Source organism: Hibiscus syriacus, unplaced genomic scaffold (genome assembly GCF_006381635.1).
Source record: "Hibiscus syriacus cultivar Baekdansim isolate YM2019G1 unplaced genomic scaffold, ASM638163v2 tig00112217_pilon, whole genome shotgun sequence".
Classification (NCBI taxonomy): Eukaryota; Viridiplantae; Streptophyta; class Magnoliopsida; order Malvales; family Malvaceae; genus Hibiscus; species Hibiscus syriacus.
Window position 1 is genome coordinate 1,310,739 of NW_024063270.1, and position 19,954 is coordinate 1,330,692.

The 19,954-nt window shown below is 32.1% G+C and overlaps 1 protein-coding gene and 1 pseudogene across 1 annotated transcript; both read left to right on the plus strand.

Annotated features, from left to right (window-relative positions):
- The first annotated feature begins 9,151 nt into the window (after positions 1–9,151).
- Positions 9,152–11,519, plus strand: LOC120175955 (annotated as a pseudogene).
- A 1,312-nt stretch (positions 11,520–12,831) lies between these two features.
- On the plus strand, positions 12,832–19,353 carry LOC120175882 (gluconeogenesis factor-like). Its single transcript, XM_039182431.1, has 13 exons — positions 12,832–13,000; positions 13,098–13,214; positions 13,872–14,004; positions 15,436–15,532; positions 15,777–15,820; positions 16,315–16,471; positions 16,693–16,761; positions 17,504–17,587; positions 17,737–17,838; positions 18,139–18,186; positions 18,257–18,382; positions 18,559–18,651; positions 19,079–19,353. The coding sequence occupies exons 1-13, from the start codon at positions 12,832–12,834 to the stop codon at positions 19,187–19,189; spliced, it is 1,350 nt and encodes a 449-aa protein (XP_039038362.1). The 3' UTR covers positions 19,190–19,353.
- The last annotated feature ends 601 nt before the right edge of the window (positions 19,354–19,954 follow it).

The window sequence follows — 19,954 nt, forward strand, 5'->3', positions numbered from 1 at the left end:
GCTTGATTATATGGATTGATCTGTTCTTTTATGTGTTAGGTGAGAAAGTATAAGTAATTACATAAGAAAGGTTATGAATTATATGAGATATAAACTATGTGATCATAGTAAAATATAATTATTATTATATGATAAGTGAAATAAGCTGGATAATATTGATCTATAGGATGAAGTGAGAATAGTACACTAACTAGGAGATTTGAACATAAATGATAAGATGAACATATAAGATAAGCTAGATGGGAAAGATTCATATGTTTAAATAAAACTATAACACATGGGTTGTATGATAGAAATTTATGAAGTTATATGATAAGATTATAGGAGTTATATGAAATTGAATTAAGTAAACAGATTAGATTATATATATATATATATATATATATATATATATATATATATATATATATATATAAGAAATAATAGAAGTGAGATGTGTTTATAAGTCTGCCCTAGATGAATATGAATATGAATTATAAGAGTGCTATATGATTTATATTAGGATAAATCTTGAGAATATATATTTATATAGATGGATATGAAATGAAATGAGTTATATGAATACATAATTATGTGATGAAATGGTGGATTACCTGAACATGTGAATATATATATATATGTCTAAGAGAAGGCATAAGATTAAGATATAAGCAATGTGACTATAAGTATATATGTGTGCTCTAAGTGATATGACTTATAGGTATTTCTATTATAATGTTACATAATATGTTATGTATGTTAAATGAATTATGTGAGGGTATAAGAAATGATATGAAATATATATATGTGAAAACAAGTATATGTTATGAGATAAGACCTATGACTATAAGCTACGTGAAAGTGTTCTAGGTGTTTCGATATATTATATGAAGTATATGATCTTATGTGAACAAGATATGATAAGTATGTTTACATGAATAAAGGTGATTGGGTGAGAAATGATAGAAATTATATGAAAACATGACATATGTGACATGTGAATTATATGGAAATGATCTACGTGTAAGTGAACTACGTGACTATGTGATAATATGAAAAGAAGCTACGTGATACGTGATATGTGAAAGTGAATTACAAGTTTATGTGAATATCTGAAATGAAATAAATGATAACGCCCATGTTATGTGTCATGAGAGCTAGGGGTATAGTTGGCATGCCAAGAGTCGAGGGTCTATGCGGTCCTTCGGGATATATATATATTCTGTGGAACATGTGTGAAGTCTTGAAAGACACATACTTGATCCCTAGCATATGTATATGATTCTTAAGGAATTCTATGTAGTCCTTATGGACATCATTATATGGCACTACGGTGCAATTCTACGCGATCCTTCGGGATATATATATATTCTGTGGAACATGTGTGAAGTCTTGAAAGACACATACTTGATCCCTAGCATATGTATATGATTCTTAAGGAATTCTATGTGGTCCTTATGGACATTATTATATGGCACTACGGTGCAATTCTACGCGGCACTTCGGTGCAATTATACGAGCTGTGGTGACAGCATTAGTGCACAACCTCTATAGACTCACATATCGATAGTTCTCACATACGTACATGGGCTAATCCGGAGATATGAACAAATATAAGTTCGTGGTATGATAAATGCTATAGAAATGATATGATTTTATACGATATGAAAAATGCATGGAATTACTATAACATGATAGAACAGAACATGCATGTATCGATATATGTTTTAAAGTGCATTATAAGTTGTTATGCCTCACTAAGTCTTCGACTTAGCGTGTGATTGTTTCACACGCAGGTTTCGAGAAGAGTAAAGAGTGATGCGGAGCAAGATAGGTCAGTTTTCCTTACCAAAAGATCAGATCAGAAATATTTGACAAAGTATGTATTTGGTTATGCATAAAGTGTTTGCATGTAATAAGTCATTAAGTACGAGCACTCTGATAAAGTTTGTATTTTGTTTTAAATAAAGTTTTAAATTTCCCGGGATTTTTCTTAAGAGTCAAGGTTTGAAAAGTCAATGTGACACTTCGGACTCGTATCCGGGTCAGATACGGGTTGGGGGTGTTACACATTTTACCTTAATCCTGGGCATTATCGCCTTTATTAAATTCATCATCCTCATTTTAGGCATTATCACCTTTATTGAACTCGTCATCCTCACTTTTACCTCATGTCTTTCCCTCCCTTGGGGAATTCATAACATCACAATTAATGTTACGCTTTGAATATAACCACTTCATGAAGCTCAAACTTACCTCAATAGCTATTTAAATTACCTTCAATTTATCAGCTCATTGCTTTCAGCGGAGTGATCTCATTTTATTACATTCACCTATTGACGAATTTCTGAGTATTTAGCTTTAAGATTTCTTAAGCTCATTAAGAATAATTTGTTATAGTGTGGGTGTCGTTAAAGGTAAGAAAATTTCATCTTTAGAGTTCAATTCCCAATAGATTGACCTAAACTAAATTCATCTACTCCACCATTCCATTTGTGAAGATTATGCTCATCATTGATCATCCTCAATAGAAGTGCAACCTGATCAGTCTTGCAATGTCACACATAATAAATGCCCCATTACGTTTTTTTTGTAAACACATACCAATTTTTGTCTTAAAAAACGATTTTCCTTAAAATTGTTTTAAATGACGTTTTTAGGTATTCGACTTACCTAGCCCAAAGGTCGATGGCAACTCCCTTCAATTTAATATAAATTAATTCAAAATCGCCAATTTTTCAAATATAACCATAACTGTTTTTTTTTAAACTTAATAATTGTTTTTAAAAAAATGGTTATGACATAATGTACATAGTGTCCGGCAATGGAATGTAGAAGATTGAAAATAATTGGTGGAAGAGGGATTTTTTTTATTTTTTATTTTTGAAGATGTGGAAGAGGGATCTTCAATTGTTTGGTGGATCATGAGAGATTCTATGTTTTTGTTAAGGTTAAACGATTTAATTAAATCAAATCGTTAAAAATAACCACTAACGATTACAATTACTGTTATAGATTTTGACAAACAATGATTAATCGTTATTATGTTATAAATATATTTTTTAATATAAAATAGAAGTATAATGATTAGTTTTTTTGTTTGTTAAAGATTTATCTTTAAAACTTTAATAATGTATTGGACTATTACTATGTGTTGAACTTTATATTATAATTAATGATGTGCATTTTGTGTTGAACTTTAATCAATGATTAATGAGGTGCTTCTATCACTAACACATTACTAAGTAAAAGTGTTGATTATACCATATGTAGTGACACTCATATAAACCTATAACAGAATAGGATAAAATACTCAAGTAATCCTTCAACTATATATCTTATGTTTAAATCCTTTGACTATAAAAAAATATAAAATGATCACTCAAATAATAATAACAATGTAATCATTTTATTAAAAAAACGTCAAGATGATATAATAATTAATAAAATTAATATAATAACAAATTTAATACCCAATCTTTACATATTATAAATTGAATAACTAAAAAAACCTATAATCAAGAGGGGATGGCGGAAGACCCTATGAAAATAGTTGAAGTCTTAAAGATAGTATAATATCATTCATCGCAAAATGGAGACAAAACTCTTAGGTTTTTTATTAATTTAGGGTAACTCTCCGTTCATAGATAATTCTTAACCATTTGATATTTAATGTTTATATTTTTGATACTCGAATCTGGAACTTCAACGAATAATAATAGTTCTTTTACCAACGAGATCACTTGATTCGTGCAATTAATCTCTTAAGTTTAAAAATGCTGGAAATTTTTAGGTGGTTTAAAATTTAGTTTTCATAGGTAATGTTAGGATCTATTATATTATTTTTGTTTTGAAAATTTTGATATTTTCTCTACCAATTTTATTTGATAATTATAATAAAAATAAAATAAATTTTTAATCTTTTTATGTTTGTAATTTTTTTTTGTTAATTTAACTATAAATTTTTTTTGTTATAAATCTAGGGTGAATACAAGGGTAGTATCTGTTCAAGACTCTCAACCAATTGTCAATAGGTGTGAGCAAAACTCGACTTGACTCGAAAAATTGATTTTTTTAATTTTGAGTTATTTAAGTCTATTTATTCGAGTCAACTTGAATTATCAATTCAGTTTTCGAGTTTGAGTAAAGTTGAAATTTTGAAATTTCAAGTTACTCAAAAATTGACCAAGTATTTTGAAAGTTTCACAATTTAGTCCATGATTTCATTATTCCTTCAATTCCTCCTCCATTTTAAGTCTATTTTTCACCAAATTTGAACCACATGCTCCTTCATTTTTAGAATACATATGTACTTTCCATTCATCTTTTTGATAATTTTTTTCTAATTTTCAATTTAGTCTCTTAATTTTTCATAATTTCTTTTTTTTTTCAATTCATCATTTATTTTAAGTCCATTTTTTTTACCAAATTTGAACCACATACTCATATACCACAAAAGAATACCTATGTAACTTCAATTCTTACTTTTTTTACTAAAAATGTATTCTCTCTTTTTTATTTAGTCCCTTAACTTTGCATTTTACTCAATTTGGTCTTTTGACTACAATTGTTTGCAATTCTTTCTTCTCATCAATTATTTGACTCATTTATACTCTCATCCATATTTTATCCTCAAAATGTTTTCTTTAAAATATAATATTATGAATATATTTTATAATTTTAGATTGTATTTGATATATTAAATAACATTATCATGTGAATATATATATATATATATATAGTTAGAGAAAGTGAAACAATTGGAACAAATTATTGCCATAATACTATAAATAATTATAATAAAATTAGTACATAAACTCGAATAACTCGATTGAAAAATTTTCAAGTTAAATTCGAGTTGTAAAATATGACTCGTCAACTCGAATAACACAAAATATTTTGACTCGACTCGATCGAATTCTCACCCCCTAATTGTCAATGAACACTCATATCCCTATTGGTGCTCGAAGCATAGACTTTTAGAGAGAATAACAAGTCCCTTAATCACCGAAGTCGTTTGGTTTGTGCAACTCTTGGTCTTTAAAATACGAAATTACATCATTAATGAAATAATATAAATTTTCAATTATTCATGTTTACACTTTTTTAAGGGCTGCCTTAAAAATGATACATAAACTTAAAATTAAAAAAATAAAATAAAATTTAAAACACTACAAAAACCTTTAATATATATAAATGAAATTCTCCCCACATAATGAACCAATTGAACCAACATAAACTCTGCCCTAAAATCTCAACACACCATTAGTGTAAGACCTTTCTTCCACTCCTTCGATACGTATAGACAAGGTTGTAATATGTTGGTTCCTCTTCATAGCTTCACGAAAGGGCATCAGCTAATGATTGAACTTCCCCTTTCTGAATTTTATATTATAATCTAGTCCTAATAACTTAGTCAATCCACACTTTTGACTAGTTGTAGTTAACTTTTGTTCCAATAAATGTATAAGTGGTTCATGATCGATTTTAATTGTAAAATGGTGTCCTTCCAAATAGTGTCGTCATTTAGTCACAACCATCAAAATAACGAGATACCTTATCAAATCTCTCCTTCAAGTCTTGCTAAACCAAAGCAGCACTGGATGCGAAAACAATACCAACCGAAAGCTCTTTACTCACCGTATTGAGAATCCAATATAACACAAGAGCATTGCACCTCTCTCATTGTGAATGCAAGAGTTCTTCAAAAAAATTTCCTGACAATCACCAGTCACAAAACCTAACTTGTTCTTCGCAAGCAAAACACTCTTCATAGATCTGCTCCATACACCATAATTCTCGATGCCAAGAAGTTGATGCGAAACGATAAGACACCAAGTGCATCAGAAGCATGCAAAAACAAATGGTGATTGAAATCGAGCAAGGAAGTTTCCATGGCAAAAAGAGGGGGGAAAAGAGGGAAAAACCCAAAATCAATTTTGATCGAGAGAAACGAATTCACGGGAAACAGATCGAATGACTCATGATACCATGTTAAAAGGAAAATTTACAAAAAGGTACTTCATCTATTTCATTCATCTCAATATACCATGTTAAAACGATAAGACACCAAGTGCATGAGAAGCATGCAAAAACAAATGGTGATTGAAATCGAGCAAGGAAGTTTCCATGGCAAAAAGAGGGGGGAAAAGAGGGAAAAACCCAAAATCAATTTTGATCGAGAGAAACGAATTCACGGGAAACAGATAGAATGCCTCATGATACCATGTTAAAAGGAAAATTTACAAAAAAGGTACTTCGTCTATTTCATTCATCTCAATATATAGTTTACAAAGCTAAGGTATTTATAGACAATCACTAGTTGTTACTAATCTAACTAACATATTAACATATTAATAACAACTTAACTAACTAAATAACTGATAGCTAACATTATATTTGTTGAATTATTACAAATGGTCATTAAAATTATAAAACTATTACTTATGATTTTATAACAGTTTAATAAATTTAACAATCATTTTATAATTTTAAAAATTTGATTAAGATAAAATTCATTTAGACATAATTCATCTCCTCACCTCAAGACACCTACATAGCTTTCATTAATGTCCTTGTTGGTCTTCATTGGCCAAGGCAAGGTCCAATTTCTCCTGATTTCACAGTTGCTTCCTAAAGAATATTCAATTGGAGGGCAGAACAAGCAACAGTTGCTATCGACGGATTGGTTCAAGTGGTAAGTAGTTTGATATCATTTTAGTAAGGTCTCAAGTTCGAATCATTGTGTATGCAAAAAATCTCCGTTGAAAGACTTATCTATAAAAACCAAATGTCAATCTGAATTAAAGGTTAAGGGCAACCAAAAAAAAAGCAACAGTTGCTCAAACAAGACTTGAAAACATTTGAAGTCTTTGCCACCTAAAGTCTTGCAAAAAGGGTCTTTACAAGTAGTGGCTTTTGCACTTTTCGTATGCTGGTCCACCACTCAATTCCCTCGGTATTGTGGATGACATAATCATCCAACAATAACATATTTATCCTCTTTGCTAATGTTGCTGCTGTTGAATATATGAAATTTAGTGGATGGGAATAGGGTGCTTAATGCGCATCTCGTGAACCCTTCGAATTCGATTTGATCAATCTCGATTTGATTTTATTCGATTTAAGAACTTAACAAATTGTGTTGAATAAAATCCAACTCGATTTGATAAGTTTACGAGCAACTTGCTAATTTTTGTATATAACTTTTTAGTGGTTTAGTAATTGCAAGAAACAATGAATAAACGAATAGTTATTGTTTTCCTTACTTTTAGGGTTGATTATGTATAGTTGTACTTATTTTTTCAAGAATATTTTTAATAGGTTAGTTGGTTGTATTTGTGAATTGTTATTTTGGTTTTAATATGTTAGTTTAGTGCATTTGTAGTTTGTTACTTTGGAGTTTAGACTATAAAATTGATTCATATACTCTTTTATAAATTTTAGTTAAACTTATTAATTTATGTTTATATTAAGCTCGATATAATATTAGTAGATTTCAACGTATAGTTAAAAAACAAAGTAACTTTTTTTATGAGTTTAACAGACGAGTAGAGCAACAAATTTTTTTTAAAGAATACAAATTGAACAATAAATTTTTTTAACGAGCACGAGTCGAGTATTACCTAACTCACTCGATAAGCACCCTAGATGGGAATATGATGCCCATTAGTATTAGTAGTTGAATTTGCCACGTGGAAATAGACACCTGTGTGATTTGTTCAATCTTGGAGTGATTCTCATTTCCAATATAAAGATTTGCGGATAAAGTGAAGAATGATATTAATTTGGCCATACAGGAGATGGTTGGAAGGCTCCTGTTTGGCATGCGGGAAAATTCCATGTATATGGTTGAACAGATTGGGATAGGGATTTTCTTAGTGGATTCTGACATGGAACTTTGTTGGGAACCCATTAAGCCATTCCACCAATCTTTTTCGTTTTCTTCTTATTTTCCGGTAAAGCTTTGAGAGACCTAAGTAATGGATGGATCACGAAATAGAGAGGTCAAATTTGGAGATTAGCCTAATTAAGTGGTGCACTCAGACACGTTTGTGCTCTACACACTCTTCAACAAATTGTTACGTATTTTGTGCTATTATATTTGCAAAATATAGGATTAGCATGCATGAGCAATTTTTATTATTATTCTAGATAAGTATAAAATAATATTTGTTCAAAAATAATTCTCAACCATTTGATATTGAACGCTCACAACTTTAATATTATTGGTTCTAAAACTCTAAAATTTAAAGAATAACAACAATTTTTTTAACACTAAGATTACTCGATTTGTGCACAATGAACAAATTATTATTATTACAATGTAACATTAACCAAGTGCATTTGAACATTTGTTATATAATTGATTTTGGATGCAATTAAATATAATTGAACATTTATAATATATTTAAATAATTACTATAATTTATGGATCTAATTGAATTAGATTAAAATTTTCAAATTATAGTCTTGACACATAGGAGTTATTATTATTATTATTATTACATGATTATTTAAAATATATTTATAACATTTTTCAATTCTCATAATTTTATTTGTATTGGAATTTTTTTTCAAATATTTATTTAAATATTTAAATTATTTTGTTTGGTTTAAAGTTACTTTTGTTTATAATAATTAATAATACTTAAAATTTAAACTTATATAACTATATATTACAATTTATTTAATAATATATAACATGAGAAATTAAGTTGTAATTTCATTATGTTTTCCAAACAAGTAAGAGTAATTACATTTTTATACACTTACATTATGGTGTTTAAATACACCCTTAACGTTTTGATAAATATGGGGTAAATATAAAGTTATATATATTCAAAGATAACTCTTAGCTAAGGTCGTTTAATCATTAAAGTCATTTGATTCGTAGCAGATACACCCTTAATGTTAACTAAAGTATTTATTTAGTTACTAATCATATTAGTTAAGGCCAATAATTATTATATTCTTAAACATTGTAAGTCATGGGCAAATCACACCTAAATAATTAAATAAACTAAATCCTCACTATAAAAGAGACAAAAATATTCAAAAGGTATATAATTAAGGTTGTCTATTTATCTGTGAGTGCTTCCCAAGGTTAAAGGGACAAAAGTGTTTCCATGGCATGTGATATATGATTCCCATCACAGTTATTATTCTTTTTACAGGGAAGTCTCCTGTCTTGTCTCTTAGTCACCCTCATATATCCTTTTGTCTTTAAGTTTGTCAATGAACCCTTAAAAGCAGTTGATCATTTGTGATTGATTTCTCTCCCACTCAAACTCAAATTATGTCTACTTCTTCTTCATGTTCTAATTGGTTACTTTCTTACAGAAAACTCAAGTTCTTTATTAAAATCCGTAGGTATTTGCAGTCCAAAGCCGCTACAAAGCGATCACGTTCATCGTCATCATCGTCGTCTGAGAATTCAAACAAGTTAAGAACAAAGAACAACAAAGATGAAGCGGAAGATCGTCAGCTAGTTAAGGAGAAAGAAGCCGAGCTCGATGGTTCCGCGGTGTTGCAAAAATCAGTGAAGAGGCTTCACTTTGGGAGCTGGGAAGAGAAAGAGATGGCTGTTATAGTGATCGAGAAACTCGCTAGAGAGGACGATAAGGCAAGGAAGCTGATGGTAGAACTCGGAGTTATAGATATGCTTGTTTCCATGGTGGCTACTGAGGTGGTCAGCCGCCATCGGGCCGCCATCAAGGCGTTGATCGAGCTTGCTAATGGAACTTTTACGTAAGTTTTCCACTACATGCATGTATTCTTTTCCAATTCATGGCATTGATTAAACATGATCATAAATGGCTAAATGTTCATAAGTAGATTCTTCATGTTCTTGAAGATTTATGTTTAATTTTCAATCTAAAAATTGTTGCAATGAAAAAGAAAGTTGTTCATGAGTCACATGTTAATCATAATATTTCATAGGATAAACAATCTATTTGATCACCCATCTATTATTTAGTTTATGTTTTTGTCATCCAACGGTTATTTTTTTTAAATCATACATAACATTATATTTTGATTCTATTTTGCTCACTTGTCGTTAAAAGAATAATGATCAAATGCCTATTTGGTTATCCATATATTATTTAGCTTATGTTTTGGCCACCCAACTATTATTCTTTTAAAATAATACAAAATCTTACATTTTGGTCACACGCGGTTAAAAAATTAAGTGTGATGTTGATGTGATATTTTTTTAATTATTTTTTCAATCATGTCGTGGCTTTACCTTATGATGACATGTTAGTATCACCATAAATATTTTAACAGCGGGTGACTAAAACAAAACCAAAACATAATGTCTGGTATGCTTTTGAAAAAAAATAATAGTTGGATGATTTTGAAAAAAAATAATAGTTGGATGATCCAAACAGAAACTATATTAGGTGATTGATAAAATAAGTAGTTTACCCAAAATATAATGGTGATGCTAACGTGATATTTTTAAATTATTTTCAATGTTGATATGCCATTATCCTATGATGACTCATTAACATTATTGTTAATTTACGTGTAATCAAAACAGAACTAAAACGTAACATTATGTATAATTTTAAAAAATAATAGTTAAGTAACCAAAATAAAAACTACATAATAGGTGGGTGACCATATAGAAAATTATCATATTTCATAACAATATGGTAACATTTTTTTCTCTCTTGGATGAACAAACAAGGCATGATTTTGCAGAATTCTTATCATCATTATCTACTCTATCAAATACCCATGATTCTCTAACCAAGCCCGAGATCCTCCAATTTCTTATCGCCATTCTCGAGTCACCTTCTAGCTTTGAAACCATGGAGCTTTGTCTAGGTGTTATACATAACCTATCTGCAGTTTTACAAAATGCTGGAGTTTTGGTATCTAATGGAGTCGTCAACACGCTCTTGAAGCTGTCTTCATTCAAAGATCTTTCGGAGAAAGCTCTAGCGGCATTAGGTCATTTGGTGGTGACTTTAGTCGGGAAAAAGGCAATGGAAGATAGTTCAATGGTACCGGAGAACTTGATCGAGATCCTAACATGGGAAGATAAACCCAAATGCCAAGAATCATCGGCCTATATTCTGATGATTTTAGCTCACCAGAGCTCGACTCAGAGAGACAAAATGTGGAACGCCGGGATCGTTCCGGTGCTTATTGAAGTGTGCTTAGTGGGGAGCGTTTTAGCTCAGAAGAGAGCAATGAAATTGTTGCAGTGGTTTAAAGACGAAAGGCAAGCGAAAATGGGACCTCATTCTGGACCACAAACAGGGAGGGTGGCAATGGGTTCACCATTGCATCCAGAGGAGGCTTATGAAGGGAAGAAGATGATGAAGAGTTTGGTGAAGCAAAGTCTTTATAAGAATATGGAAATTATTACTCGAAGAGCCGATGGTGGTGGGGGTGTTGATTCTTCTATTCTCAAGTCATTGGTCCTCACCACAAGCTCTAAAAGCTTCACCTTCTAAAATGTTCTTTTTGGTCCTTGTAAAAATACTTTGGTGATCAATTTTGGTGTTTTTAAATTGGGATGCAATTCTTTTGCTAGTGAAATGTAATTATAACAGTTTACTAGTAAATAAATAACCTTTCTACTTGTTGAGCATCTGGGTTTTCTTTAAAATTTTCTGTTTCTGCATGATGGTTATATGTTTTCTGTTTCTCTTTTTAGATTATGAAATTCTTCTTCTTTGGCTCAAGTTTGTTTATTTTTGTGGGGTTAAATTGAGATTGGTACTTAAAACTTTTAGCAAATTCTGTCTTCATAAATTGTATAAAATTTTGATCAGTTGGGTTCTCCGGTCATCTTTAGTTCATCAAATCTTTGAATCAATCCCTCCATATTTGACTGTTGAATAAATCTTTAACTAGATGGTTCTGGTTTTCTGCCTGTTTTTGCTGAAACCATATTCCCTTTCCTGGACTTGAACTATGATCCTGAGCATTGCTGGAAATATGATGTTCCCTTCATCTGTGTCTGGGAAATAAAGTTCATACTAGTCGATGAAATGCGTCTTCTTTGTACTTGGAACTTGGAAGGAGAATTTCCCTAACATAATTCTTAAACCACCGTGTTTCGCAGTTTATGTAACTTCCTGGTGGATGGATTAAACATGGTTTTGTGTCCGAAAAGTGAACACATCCATGTTTGAGCTCAATATGGATGGCAAATCTAAAGGCATAGCTTGGGACATGGACATCCGTATCACAGATGCTTCGTTGAATCTAAAATTACAAGACATGGGGTTTTCTGAATCGGATTGGAAGATTATTAGATAAAATTAAAATGGTTTTGTGAACAGACACAAATACAAGGTTCTCAATTCACGAGACTGGAATTTCCGTGGGTACAATTGTTTGAATAATGTGTGAGGAAAAGAATTTAGTCATGTAAAGTGCAGTAAAAATTATTTTTTCAATTAAGGTATTTGTTACCGTATTTAGTGGAAGTCGTCTAAACTAAACAACAAAATTTGAAAGATGCATAGATCATCCGGCGACTTCTCAAGTTGCTCCTGCTATCGTGTATGTATGAAACTTCAAGAAAACACCCTTTAATCTATGTGATTTTCCAAAATCGATGAGTGGTTCAAACGTCTTTTATAAATATTATAGTAAACATCCTAATTAAAAAATAATTTTACATTATTAAAGCAATTTTGCCATTTCCATGGGTTGGAATTTAACAACTCGATGAATGGTCCACAAAAGCTCAAAGGATTATATAGAAAGAAAACGTTTTTATTTTTTATACACCTTTTTTGTTCACAAAAAAATAGGAAAAAGATTAAATTTTTAAAAAAAAACGTTATTTTGCAGAACACAGAACATGTTGGAAACAGCGGGGAAATGGCGGCCCCCTGTCTTTTGTTGGGACCCTCTTTCTGTAAACCCTCTCTTCCTCTTTTCCTTCCCATCCCAAAAATTCCCCTCCATTTGCCCTATAAAACCATGGCTGCCCACTGCCATTGCTCCTCTAACCCTCGACCTACGCAGCCTTCCTTGCTCGTCTTCTCAGGTACCTTTTCTCCTCGTTTTGGTTAATAAACATTTTTAATTTAATTAAAAGAAGTCATCGATGTGGAGTTTTTTTTTCTTTCATATGGTGGTTCTAGGTGGGACGGCGTTTAATGGCGTTGTGGAAGAGCTTAAGAAGTTAACAGTTCGCGTTGCTCATGTTCTTCCTGTTTCTGATGATGGAGGAAGTACTGCTGAGATTGTTCGAGTTCTCGGTATTTTTTTTACCCATTTCTAACACAACTCTTATAGCGTTAATTTAGAAATTTTCAGCATATAATTCTCAGTTGACACAGGAACCATTAGTTTTTGAAGTAGTATTGACATGAAAGAACTTTGTTTGTACTTGAATTGCTTAATAAGATGACCTCGTTTTTTTATTAGATTGTGTTTGGTTATTGTTGATGGGAACAAATTGGTTTCGTCTACCGTGAGCAGTTCAACCCTTCTGGTTTGGGCTTTGAGTTGCGGCTGTTGGCCGGTGTATGGATAAGGGGGAGAATGGATTATCATGAGGAAGAAGCAGGGTCAGCCCGTTTTTTATGGTTCATCTTCTTTTCCAGTCTTGATTGAGTTTTTTCATAGTGGTCCTTAATGCCTGTGTCAATCGTAGGATCATCATGACTATTCTTAGGCCATTAGGTTAAGTTGATCTAATGTCAAAATTTAGATTTCGTTCTGACTCATCATGTGAGTTTGTCAGAGTTCTTGTCTATGCGTTGCAGTTGGCCAAAAGCATGTGTTTGTAGGATTTAGGTTGTTTGGAAAATTTCTTTGATTTGAGATAAAAGAGTGTTGTTGAATTAATGTTACAGCTAACATATATATAATTTTTATTTGAAGTTCAGTACGTTATTCTTGATATTGAATAGGTGGTCCTGCTGTCGGAGACATTAGGTCAAGATGTTTGAGATTGGCTGATGAAAGCACTTCTGAAGCTCTGGCTGTCCGAAGATTGCTTGGTCATCGTTTGCATATTAATCCACCACAAGCCAAGTCAGAATGGTAGTGTTTCCATCATAATTTGGCTATAGTACTTTCATTTTAAAACTATTGATTAGACATTTATGTTAGGATTGATGAAGCTCAAATTGATCAACCGAATAATTTGCCAAGAGGGGGAAATTGGCTTTTTGAGTTTAGGGAGGAGTATAAAGATGAAACAATTTACACAAGGATTTATAGTGTTCGACTTCTCAACCAAGTCTACATCCACTATCTAAGCTCCTCACTTAGGATTTTCTAACAAATCCACTAATTTGTTCTCTATTTTTCCTGGACAAAGAGATAACTTTACAACTCCCTAGCTTTTCAAAGGCTAAGCTAGAACTAATCCCCTTTACAAAGATTAAAAGAAGTAAACAATAAACCTCACAAAGGAAGGTGTTTACAAAGATTAAGCTCAGAAGAAAAGCAATTAAAAGATTTGCAATGAGCTCAAACACATATGTACAAGAGTAAAGGAAAAATAAAGAGTGAAAGAGTTTTTCTCTTGATCTCTATTTCTTGGATAGGTGTTGTCCAACCTTCTTCAAGTATCCTCAACTTGTTTTTATATGTTGGATTAAGTTTGTGGTCGTTTCTAGCCGTTGATGTTTTAGAGCCTTTGAGATTAATTTTCTGCAAAATAAAACTGCCCAGATCTCATGGTATCGATACCATTGTGTAAAGTAGTATCGGTACCCCTTGAGTATCGATACCTATTTTGCATTCTGGAATTTGAGTAATTTGGAAAACAACTAGTAGTTAGAGAGTATCGATACTTCTCTTACCTTTGGTATCGGTACCACATGAACAGTATCGGTACTGTTCATGTAGTATCGATACTATAAGAACAATATCGGTACTACGTACTCAGAAAAATATTTTGTGCTCAAATTCTAGTTTAATGGATTTTGAATTATTTTTGAAAACTTTGAACAAATTCAATCAAGTCTAAAAGCATTTTACCTTAATTTGTTATATCAAAATATTATAAAACATAGTTCAACAATTTAGATTTCCCCCCTCTTGTGCAACAAGTTTTGATAATTTGATTGCTGCTTTTCTTTTTCGGTTATGCCATTTTCCATATACTCCATTTTATTGATAAATGCACTTACATAAAGTGGCACTTGCAGGCACTGATACTTAAGAGTCGGAAGAAGATTCGGATAGAAATTCTTTGTTAACTATGCCTTTTAAACTTCATTCTAAACCTAAACATGGAAACTTATTACAAATTTGAAAATTCTGTTACTATTTTTTAATCTTATTTGGATTTCTTGTTACTTATCAATATATATTTTATTATGTATTATAATAAATTTGTTGATTATCCACTTTTAACTCCTATTGCTTTGGATGTTTGTATTCTGAAATTTTTTCATTTACTTGCTCGGTGGTAAATATGGTGGTAGTATTGGGTAATAGTGTGCTGACTTGAGAATTTGACAGGTATAAAATATTGGAAGAAGAACATTCTCTATGGGAAGGTGTATCAAAACCATACAGGGAAACAATTCGAGCTTTTCTGGCTTACTTTCAGAACGAGGTTAGGTCTTATATTATTACTGTCTATACCAGATTTCATAGCATTTTATCTATTCTTCTTTTTTCATCAAACAGATGCTTTATTTTGCTGTCTTTGAGACATCTAAAGGACATCATCCGTATCAAATAATACTTAACTGTTAATCACTATTTTTCTTCTGTAATCTGCTGCATATCCAATGTTTCATCACTTGGTTGAAACGATGATTGGAATGGAGATTAATCTATGATATCCTTGAATACAGATTCTGAGAAGGCCTAATGAATCATTCTGTTTCAGTAACGGAAGGTACTTTCTTTTGTTATATTTATACCTTAACAAGGTATCCATTTCAGTTCATAGAAATTCTAATTGCTTCTAGAATTTCCATGCCTAAGTATTCATGCACTGTCAAGCATTTGGTATTATTTGGCCTGATCTTGTAACTTGTAACTGATATAGAAAGTTGTTTCAATGATTCTTGCCATTGGATTCAATTTGATTTACAATGCATTTCAGTACTACTTTTTATTTGGTTTTGTGTTTTCCTTTCGTTCCGGTATAAGCTACTCATTCTTTTTTGCTTTGCTGTTTGTTGTTTCTTCTTGGCATGGTAGTGTATATTCGTCTCAAGAGTACTAATTCTCATGAATATGTAACCAGTATTTTTCTTTGCTGTTTGTTGTTTCTTCTTGCCATGGTAGGGTAGATTCGTCTCTAGAGTATTAGTTCTCATTAATATGTAACTAGTATTTTGCAGAAATTATTACAATCTTAGTGATTTCTTCTTCTATGGATTGCAGCGTTGGGAATTTTTTCTTTGCAGGAGCACGTATATTTTTTCAGTCCTTAGATGCTGCAATTTTTTTGTTTTCACGGGTTTCTGATATTCCAGCAGAAAGTTTCATCCTCCCAGTCATTTCAACCAATGACAGGCTCACTTTAGGATGTGAATTATGGGTACATATCACATTCCTAGCAAATTATTCAATTCAAGTCTCATTGGACACATAGTTGGTAGTTCATTGATCAGATGTGATATTTTCTGATTTATTCTGGTGTTACTGCCCATTTTTGTATGTTATGGGCATGACTGGATGGCATAAGAATTCATCCTTGAAGAATTAAAACCAATACATTTTTACTTAATAATTTTCTTCTTCATAACTTGTCTTATGCAGGATGGGACAATTATACGAGGCCAGAATGAAATTTCCCATCCAACCAATGTCAAAGGACCTGTAGATAAGGTTTGCCAAGTTTAATTCATGATGAAAAGTCTATGATATAGGTGTGGACTAACTGTTGCATTCCAAATTCAACTTTCATGAATAAGATATAATAATAAGAGCGTTGATCACTGAGATGCCTTGATTCTCGCATTCTCTTTGATTTTAAATCTCAAAGATGCAAGAGTTATAGTGGTTGAAAAGTGAAAACCTCTTGACCTAGAGCCAAAACATGTTATCACTGTATTTGCTTTGGACTTTATGTAATGGTGTGGGGAGGGAGGAATATGAGAAATCTGGAGTTTTTAGTGTTGTTCTGCATCTGGCATTTGAAATGAAACCTGAAATGTTGTCTTTTCTGAATTTATAATTACATTGTTCAGGTTTACTCTTTTTTTTTTGTTCTAGTGAATCTAGTCTGATTTTGTACTGGAGTTGCACCCCCTTATTTCCTATCATTTGGTGTTCCTGAAAATATATTAATGTGGAAGTTGAAATCGAGATGTCACACTAAAGAATAGACTTTGATTTTGGAGTTTTAAAATCCAATCCATGTCACCAATATTCCTTGAAATGACCATTAGTTGGTTTCTGAATGTGGAAAGTTTCTACTAATGATGTTCAATTTTTACACTTGTTCATGTTTGAATGCATCACGTTTAAACTGAAACCAATGTTCCATTAATAAAAAGTTAATGCATAAGTTTTCTATTGAGCTTCTGATTAGTTTCAGATTTATCAAGTGCTACATTCTTACATATAGGGAAGATCATCAGTTCCAGCTCTTCCATCACGAATAAAAAGGGTATTCTACATGTCAAGCGAGGGTACGAATTCACTACATGAGGTATGTGATAGATCCTTTAGTTTTTCATTGATGCCTTTCTTATGTCTCTACTATAATTTTTCCTACTTTTAAATTGCATGGATTGTAATATCCACTGTTAATTTTGCAAATTTGTGTTCTTAAAATGACTGCAAATTCTACTTGACCAGGTCTTTCCAACTGTAAACCCAACTGTTCTGGACCAGTTGTCCAATGTGGACTGTATAGTTTATGCTATGGGATCTCTCTTCACTTCCCTTTGCCCATCATTGGTAACACTCTTCAATCTTATAATATCTAACAAAGACATCCACATACCGTTTTAATGTGCATTACACTTTTATATATGGTAAGACATACACATAACCTGTAACTTACATAAGTTCTCGAATGTGCAAACACAAAATATGTGATTCAAAGTTGCCACACGATGGTAGTTCAGCTGCCACTGATACTGGCAAACATTCAGAATTCTTTTATTTCTTGAGAAATTTCTTATCTAGTTCAAGATATTTCCATCTGTTTTTGAACTGTTAATATATCGTTTGTCATTCTGTTTAACTTATCTTTAGGTCTTACTCGGCATTGGGGAGATAATTTCTTCTAGGAGCTGTCCTAAGGTATCAACCTATTGAGCCATCAAATATATTATTTGATATATAAAACTGATTTGGCTCCTTCCACTGTTAGGTACTTCTGTTGAATGGTTCTCATGATAGAGAGACAAGTGGCTTCTCCGCATCTTCTTTTGTTACAGCTATTACAGATGCTCTGAATCGTACATATGGAGGTTCTCATAATTGTTTAAGAAACCTTGTGAGTGAATAAATTTAGTTACAGTTGATAACTATATTGAAAACATTTTCCTTAATTAATGAACGAAGTACAGCATGGAGAAGACTCGAGTACGAGTACTCCCATCAGCCAATAATATAAGGAAAACAGAAAGAAGATATGGTCATTTTATTTACTGCAGTTCATTCTTTGTGCAGCCAAGTCAGTACATCAATACAGTTTTGGTGCCCAAAGATGGTGAAATCCCCATAGACATCCAAAGCTTGTCTTCCCACGGAATCTTTGACGTGGTATGTTTGCCTACAACAATAATCCTATTCTTATCAAACCAATTTCTTACCATTGCTAATGGTAACTGACTCGTATGGTCACTCACCGAGTTCTATTAAGTCAGTTTATTAGAACCAGTCCTAGAACTAGAAAACCCCCTGCTATTTCCTTGCAGGGAATCTCTTTCCTTTCCGATCTCAAGCATGCGATCTTGATAAGTTCTACAGTCCATATACTCGAGTGATTCTTTTTAAAGACGAAAAACTAGTCTACCAATGTGGTGGTCTCATTTCGTATGTATTTATATTCGAAACTTTAGTACGTAATGACTAAGGTCCTCCACAACCTAAACACTTAAACAGTTCTGACTTCTGTCTTGGCATTTATTTTTATTCACTAATTCTGTATGATATGATAACAAGCTGCATGAAATATGGTTCTCTGCAGGTGGTGGTTAACTCCATACATGACCCAAAAGTGGGCACAATTTTTGATCCAAAGTCATTGATAAATGCTCTTGGCAATGTGGTGAGCAGATACATGAGGACAAAAAATTAATTATGGATATGGAAGGAGCATGACGTGTCTATATACACGTGGACACACCACATCAGCCATTAATTTGCTGCACATGGGCGGACCAATTCTTGATGATGCTATAGCAACTTTAAATTGTTGAAAGGGATAGCATGTATGTACATATTTAAACTATTAACAAGGTATCCAGTTTAAGAAGTGAATATTATACACATATATTTATATGCATCAAAATGAATCATTTAAATTGCTGTTTTTTTTTATTATTATTACTTTTTGATGTCTGATAATCACAAGTCTCAATTAAATTTAGAAACGAATCAAGTCAAATCTAATTTCTAGAGTCAAATTCTATCTATAGCTCACATAAGCCGCACAAGGCGAACCAGGCGACATGGGAAGCCATGAAGCGACTCGAGAGTTTAGGGTTTTTGGCTCCTTCGTAGGCTGGGAAGTAGTGACATAGGGAATGTTTATGTGTATCTTGTTTTACACCATTAGAGGTCGTGCTCGTAGGAACTAAGTGTTGCGAAATACGACCGTCGAATAGAGTAAAATCGTAACTAATAATTTGATAAAATAACAAGATCTGTTCTTTGATGCTGGTAATCCTTTTCAGGTTGTGTGCTATTCCGATGCTAACTGGGTAGCATCAGATGAAGATAGCAGGTCAACCACATGTTGCATTTACCTAGGTGGTAATCCCATTGCCTGGAACTCAAAGAAGCAAAGTGTGGCTTCAAGGTCCACCTGTGAAGCTGAATACATGAGTCTAGCAAATGATGT